Source organism: Alligator mississippiensis, chromosome 10 (assembly GCF_030867095.1).
Source record: "Alligator mississippiensis isolate rAllMis1 chromosome 10, rAllMis1, whole genome shotgun sequence".
Classification (NCBI taxonomy): domain Eukaryota; kingdom Metazoa; phylum Chordata; order Crocodylia; family Alligatoridae; genus Alligator; species Alligator mississippiensis.
The window spans coordinates 37,105,780-37,113,504 of NC_081833.1; the positions used below are offsets into that span (position 1 = coordinate 37,105,780).

General features: G+C 47.3%; 1 protein-coding gene across 2 annotated transcripts in view; it reads left to right on the forward strand.

Annotated features, from left to right (window-relative positions):
* The window catches only part of CPNE2 (copine 2), a 209,703-nt gene extending 203,442 nt beyond the window's left edge, over positions 1–6,261 (forward strand). For both annotated transcript variants that reach the window (XM_006267367.4, XM_019497720.2), the window contains exons 15-16: positions 1,723–1,959; positions 5,683–6,261. In XM_006267367.4, coding sequence (XP_006267429.1) covers positions 1,723–1,959; positions 5,683–5,790 — 345 coding nt within the window. In that variant the 3' untranslated portion in view covers positions 5,791–6,261. The remainder of the gene's footprint in view (positions 1–1,722; positions 1,960–5,682) is intronic.
* Positions 6,262–7,725: the final 1,464 nt, after the last annotated feature.

Sequence of the window (7,725 nt, forward strand, 5' to 3'; positions counted from 1 at the left end):
CTTTGCATATTATATACCAATATAATATTGGGATGTTTTGAATAGCTTTAAAGCCGCTGTATTTTTTTTCTTTCAAAACAAACAAAAAAAGTGACCATATGGGAGTGGGTAAACATATATACTGTTTGTTCACTGATTATGTTTCAGGGCTTGGCAAATGAAGAATGAAATTCACCTGACAAAAATCTGGCATTGTTTCCCGTGCCACATCCTGGGTAATGACACGAGAGGAATCTGTGTTGCTAAATTAGATGAGCTCTGTATTAAGAGGATTCACAAAAGTGCTAAACCTGCAGCCAACATTGAAGCTATGCACACTCTGATTGGTGCTCAGGCACCTCCTCTGAACTCTTCTTTCCCACAACAGGTTCCTTCTTTTAAGTTCTGTGTATGTTGCTACATCTTTGCTTCTGAGCATTGTTGTTATGGGTTTTGTGCCCATACTTGCTGAGGCCTGAGGTTGCTAGCACATGGCCCATAGTCCTTCAGTTGCTTATCCATTTCTTTGTTACTGTGGTTGTTGGGGCCTTCATTCTGTAGTGTGGTGTCCTGTGGGCCCTCTGCAGCCATGTCTACATGGCAGATTTGTCATCCCAGATACCAGTGCTTTCACATGTGCTGCACTGTTTCATGTAGGCTGTCTCCTGAGCTAGTAGCAGTGTAGTTGTCTCTGTGCTATGCTGCAGATGGACTGATTAGCTTATGTGTAGGTACTGTTACCCAGCCATAGCTTGGATTGGTCATATAACTCATTCCTACACTGGGCCTCTGGATGGCTAAGGCTCTTTCTAAGTGCTCCTAGTCCTGCCCTGGCCTTGTCCATCTAGATGTGCTATGTTTCTGCTGCTGCTTCACAGTTGCCTTGAGTTTAGTCCCTACCATTGGCCTGAGTGTTAGCTGTTTTGTATAACTTATTTTCCACTTCAGCCCAAACCATTGTAAGTGCTTTGTATGGCTGTTTAATGGTGAGGCCCAGACCTGCTCGCTTCTCTTAGGTCTTTGGCTCCTCTATTGGAGCAGACTGCCTCCTCAGCTACGTATTTCTAACAACGGCTGTGTGCTGCCTACCTCTACTGTTTTGATTGCTGCAAGCAGCCTTTGATGGGAATCAGAGCCTTAGTTTTCCAGCCCGTTGCTCCCTGTGTCAGGCAATTGGCTAGTTCCTAGGAAGTTGCACTGTAGTGGTCCAACATTGCTGAGCTAGAAACTTTTCCTGCCTGCTTTGTCCATATTGTCAGGCTCTTGTCACCATATTGCCACTTCATTTTGGGTGCTTCTGCCTTTGTTGCTTTGTGGGCACCCAGGGAAAAGAACATCTAGAGGCTAGTGAGGAAACTAAGGGAAATAAGACAGGGAAGGGACCAGAAAAAGGATGGTGAGGGGCAAATCTCTTAGCACGTGAAGGAAGGGGAGGTTATGAGGAGGCCATTTAAGGGCTCTTCAAACTCTTGGAGAGTGGAGGATGGATATAGATAGGTATTTCTGGGTTGTGAGGAGGGACTGCATGCAATTTTCTAATGTGGCAACCTCAACTGACTGCAAAATATCCTTACCTCTGAGTGAGATTTTTAAGATTTGATTAGCTAGAATATGTTTGTGTTAACGCTTTCAGCTCCTCAGAAACTGTCTTTGGCAGGGAGTAGCTGAGTGAAATGGAGCACACAAGTCCATTTCCTGCTCCCAGTGCCATGTTGGATATGACTCTCTGCTCTGTGTCCACAGCAGTACTTCATCCTCCTGATCATCACAGATGGCGTCATTAGTGACATGGATGAGACAAGACATGCGGTAGTGCAGGCCTCCAAGCTTCCTATGTCCATCATCATCATAGGGGTGGGGAATGCAGACTTTGCAGCCATGGAGTTCCTGGACGGCGACAACCGGGTGCTCCGATCATACACCGGCGAAGAGGCTGCCCGGGACATTGTGCAGTTTGTGCCATTCCGTGAGTTCCGCAATGTAAGTGCATGAGGCTTTGTGGTGTCTAGTAGATGCCCTTCATGGCCAGCAGGAGAGTAGCCAGCTCCAGAAATCTCACCCCAGGGAGGAAGCTCCTGTAGAGATCTGAAATGAGATGCCATGCTCATTTTCTTTCAGTAAGGGGGAACAATTCGATTCTTTTAGCACAGTTGAGAACAATCAGTGCTTAGACCAGGTCTGCATTAGAAGGATTTGCCACCACATCTTCTGTCATCTTACAAGTGCCAGCATTTCTGTTTCACAAGAGCCCGTGCACCTGTGGCTGCTTTGCTTGTTCCATGCACTCTTGCTACAAGATGTAAGTTGGCAGAAAGCACAGTGCATGGTGGGTCAGAGCCCAGGGCTCGCACCTAGTGGTATTGCTATGCTTTTAAAATATGTCTGTGCTGGCATAAAACTAGTGTTGGCTGAGGGCTCATATCATTCCAGGTGACAGAAAAGTGAGTGTTGCTGGTTTCCATCATGTTTATGTGTGGACTCATGCAAATGTTTTGGTGAGAGAAGGCAACTTCTGAAGACAACTTACTAGTGCAGACCAGGCCTAAAAGACTGCATGCTTCAGTCAGTCACACCCCTCTCAAAAACAGATGGTTGTGAAATTAGGTTTGTGACAGGGGGCACTCTCCAGGGCCACCCACCTGTCTAGGGCAGTCTTCCCAGCATTTCGTGCCATGCCTTGTTTTTAAGATACTAGTTGTAATACTGTGGGAAGCTGCCCATTTAATGCCCCGATGTCTAGGGGTTTACACATGACTCCAACCTTCCTTTATCATGTCCCAGGCCTCACAGATGGTTCCACAATTGTTATCAACTCTGTGCACCCTCTTGGCGTGGAGCCCTCTGGCTCCTGCGTCTCTACAGAACTCGGGCACTGAGTTCTCTGGTGCCTAACTGTCTTTGCCTCTCTCCCCGGTGCCTGACTGCATCTTTCTCTGACGTCTAGCTCTCTGCACCTATCCCTGGTGCTCCATGTCTCTCTCTCCACACCTCCCTCTCTGGCGCCTGGTTCTGCACCTCCCTCTCTGGCATCTCTCTCTAGCACCGAGCTCTGCACCATCCTTTCTCTGGCACCCAGCTTTATGTGCCTGTCACTGGGATCTGCCCAGATCCTGTGCCCTTTTCTCAGAGCACTAATGAGGCATCCAAACCTCTCCTTATAGCCTCATCCTGGTCCCCTGGATTAAACAATAACACAAATACAAGCCCCTGGGCTACAACATAACAACACTAACGGAGACTGTGTTCTATCTCTTTAATAGGGTAAAACTGCCACCCTTAGGACAACACATCTCTCAGCCCTGGGTACCTTAAACCCCTGGATCCTCACTGTTCTTGTAGGTAGCACCTAGTCTCAGATAGCTCACTTGGGCAGAGGCTCCTTTCCTTGGCAGTTGCTAGAGAGAAAGAGTGTCCCTGCTAGTTCCAGCCCTAGGCTTATATGTCCCCCAGGGCCCTACCTCCTCCTGGTCAACCGACTGCCTGCAGGTGTGGGCCAGTTACCCTATTCGGCCGTTGCTTAGGCAACCCACAACTGTGAGGCTCTGCCTAGCCTTCTGAGCAGCCTGGCAAGCCTGCTTCTGCCCTTTAAAGTGGCAGGCACATCTTGGTGCCCTGCTACAAAGTTCATTCCATCAGACTTGGAATCCCACCTGCTTCTCTTGAGATGCTGGGCTTCAGATGAGATATAAACTGCTTTGAAATTCTCCAGATTGCCAAATCACCTGAGTCTCAGACAAGTGCTTGGGCGGTAGTACTTGGTGCTTCTATACACCAGGGTTGAGCAAAATATGGCCCATGGACCAAATCCAGTCTGTGACAGACTCAATTTCCTAGTGGTGGTGGCTCTTTCTGGCTGCCCCTGCTGAACCCACCCCTCCTGCCTGGGCACCCCGGCTCATCCGCCTCACAACCACAGCCGGGGGCAGGACCTGCGCAGGCAGGGTGCATGGCTGGCGGGGCTGGGATGGGGCCAGAGCTGGGCTTGAGAGAGGCAAGTGGGGCTGGGGAGACCCCAGGATTTTGGGACGGTGAAAGCATAGAGCTGGAGCCAGGGCAGAACCATGATGCACAGCCCTTATGCCCCTGTGACAGGTGCAGGTTCTATGGTGTGCATAGAGCAGATCACGGCTCTGTCATGGCCTCATGTTGTCACTGCCCCAAAATCCCGGCCCTGTCCATGGACGCAGCTCCATGCCCCAGACACTGACCTGCCCCATGGAGACCCCAGGATCACAGGCACATGACAGTACAGGGTTAGGGCCAAGAAGAACCCTGGATTTGTGGATAGGGGTGTGTATGGAGCACATTGCAGCCCTGCCCCAGCCCTGTGATGTCACAGCCCCATAATTCATGGAGTCAAGCCAGAAGCCACGTGAGGAGCTGCATCTGTGGCTGGGATCTTGGGGCGGTGACAGCACAGGGCTGGGGTAGAGCCGCGATCTGCTCCCTACATGCCTCTGCCCATGTGCTCTGCCTCTGCCCTGTGCTCACTGCAGGGGCATCTGGGTAGATCGCAGCTTTGCCCTGGCTCTGACCCCGGCCCTATGCTGTCACTGCCCCATGATCCCAGGGTCTCCCTGCCCCTGCCTGCCTGTCTCACCTCTGGCCACATCCCAGTTGCCCAGCCACACTCCCTGCCCACGCAGGTCCCACCCCTGGTGGTGGGTGCGGGGCTGATGGGCTGGGGTGCCTGGGCAGCGGAGCTGAGTCCAGCAGTGGCAGCAGCCAGGTGCCACCTCTGACAGGGCTGCTGAGAAACGGAGTCTGACCACTGGATGTATTCACCATTTTGCCCACCCCTGTTCTATACCATCTTTTTTCTGAGCATCTCAAAATGCTTTACAGCCAATCACTGAAGTCCTCTGTAAAGATAGTAACACTGCCTGATTCACACAAGTCTGACAGAGCTAGGGTTATAGTCCAGAATCCCTGACCACCCCCCCAATCCTTCTAGGCAGTCATCTTTCTCTGTGGGTGCAGACAAATGAAACAGTTTTATTGATTAGGAGGGAAGTTATTATGGATCAGTTTGACACATGCTAAGTGTTTTGTGTGTCCCTCCTAGCCCACAGGAAATGAAACCTATACTGATCATTTAGCAGCTCTTTCATTCACTTCCCCAGTTCAGTATCTGCTAACTAAGGGACAGAGCAGACGCATGAATCAGCTACCAAGACATGTAGTCCACTTCTCTTAATTTGCTGTAATGGTTTTGTCTGTTCATGCCCTGTATGTTTATGATGTGCCAATTCTCAAAGTTGTTACCCTGGAGATCTGACTTTCTAGGGAAGAATAACATGACAGTGTGGTGGCTATAACCTGACCATCATTCCTTCCTCTGTTAGACCACCTGCTGTGTCCAAGTTTGAATGAGCTCTTTAATGAGTGCATCATACCTAGGCAGCAAAGCCCTCTAAAGTGCTTTGGGGCACCTGGGGGAAGGAAAAGTACATGATCAAAACACATTCTTACTAATGGATCAGTCTTGTTGGACTCCATTTGTGGTACTGAGTGGGTGCGAGCAGAAGTCACTGTGATGGTAATTGCTTGCTTCGCTAACATTTGGCCTTGAAGAAAAAGCTGGCAAAAGTAGTTGGACCCTAATACCAGCCCAGCACTAGTGAATGGCTGTGGTCGCTGTTGGGAAGCAGTAACTATGATGATTCACGTATCTTGTTTGTTTGTTTGTTTGTTTGCATCCAGGCACCTAAAGAAACATTGGCCAAAGCAGTACTGGCAGAACTACCCCAGCAAGTTGTTCAGTATTTCAAGCATCAAAACCTGCTTCCCATCAACTCAGAGCCTGCGTAGTGCTGAGCGCATTAGTGTCATCTGCATGTTGCCAGTCGTTGTCGAATCCCCAAGGGTGCATTTCATGTGCTTTTAAAGATTGGTATTTTTTAATGTAATTCTTTTTATTTGTAAAGACACCTGAAAGCTCACCCCAGAGAAGTTACCTGCCTTTACTTTTTACATTCCTAGGCCAGGGGGTAACACTAATAGGCCAAACAGAGACCTCTCCCAATGCCATTGCATCACTTTTATTAAGTATTGAATGTACTTTGTATAATTCTAGTGGAACAGAAATACATTTTTACAATTGGAACTTGCCTTTTCCAAGCAAGGAAATGCTTAATATATTATTAATATTATTATCCAATGAACTGTGCATAGGTCACGTATCTGTGTTGTACCTGTACCTCTTTCATGCTCTATGTTCATTTTTATACTGTGTACATGTTATTTGTTATACTCAGGTTAATAAAGAAACTCAAACAACCAGAGGGCTGATTCCATTGCATGGACATAATGCAGACCTCTTAGCTCCCTGTCTTTAAGGTTTGCTTGGTTTTGTTGACTTGGACCAAATGGGTTACCTGTGTAATCATTTGACTCCTCCTTTGCAAGAAGGATGTCTGGCTTATTTTTCCAGTTGCTTGTATCTTAAATATTGACTGGAGTCCCCATCCATCAAAGCACAGAAGCAAATGCTTAAGTCCCACTGATTTCAATGGTTGATTGAAATGTGTAATTAAAATGAAGCCTTTGTGTAGGTTCTTGGCTGGATAAGGATGGCATAATAGTTTGATTAAATGTAAACATGCTCTGTTTTTTGATAGGTTAGGGCCCAGGTTTTCTGTCAAATGCATTTGGGACATGGTATAATCACACACACACTTAATTACTTGACCCTCACAATACCCATGGAATGTTGTCTGCATGATGTAGATGGGGAAATGAAGTATGGAGAAGTGAAGTGATTTGTCAAAGGCATCCAGTGAGCAATTAGCAGAGTCAACAACTGGTCTCAGATAAGTCCAGGTGCTAACTTGCAGGTGTGTCTGTCACTTAGTTCAGTGAAACTGGGTATGGTCTTCACTTCACATCTCCTTTCATGAAACCATGTTGCTGTTACTATGATGATGACTTTGAGGGTTTCAGTTCTCCTTGTGTACTTTGATCTTGCCCAGAATGTATGAGTCTCTGATGGTAGCAGCTGGAGATGGGAGAATTTTACTAGATCAGCAAGTCCATTTCACCAGTATCCAGGTATGTAGGGGGGATGTATCATATATTTAACAATTTGCTATACTTGATCTATGCCAAAAAAGCTAGAAGCATTAAATCTTCAGTGGTGAGTGTCTATGTGGCTTAGTTGGCAGCTCTTTTACCTCTGCTCCAAAAGTTAGTAGATCTCTAACCAGACAAATGCCTCTATTCTAATGCTGAGGGCACATTATAAAGCTATTTAGAAGACTTCACATTCTGGTAAGATATTAAAACATGGCCCTTGCTTTCCTGTATATGGATATTTCTACTGATGCCAAAGAACCAGGGCTGTTTTCCAACAGACCTGGGAATCAGGCCTCCCTCCATACGAAACTACTTTCCAGTGTTCTGGCTTGTGTGAAACCCAGATGTGACAGCATAGCTGCTACTCTATGTTGTACCATGACAGCACCCTTGGAATCTAACCTATTGTCCTGGAAGTCACTCTGGGTATTGCTGTTGCCTACAGAGCTCTAGAGTAAGCCCAGTGTATTTATACTGAAACCCTGCTGTTACAGGAAATGTTTTACAGCAAATCAAATATAGTTTCTAACAAACATGCATCAGCAGATACATTTGAAACATTGAGGCATCTGTGTGTTAACTTTAGAAGTAGAAGTGAGGTCAGTGGTGGCTCTTCTGGAATATGGAGCAGTTGCACTGGAGGAGCTCAGTAACAGCAATATTCACCTCCCT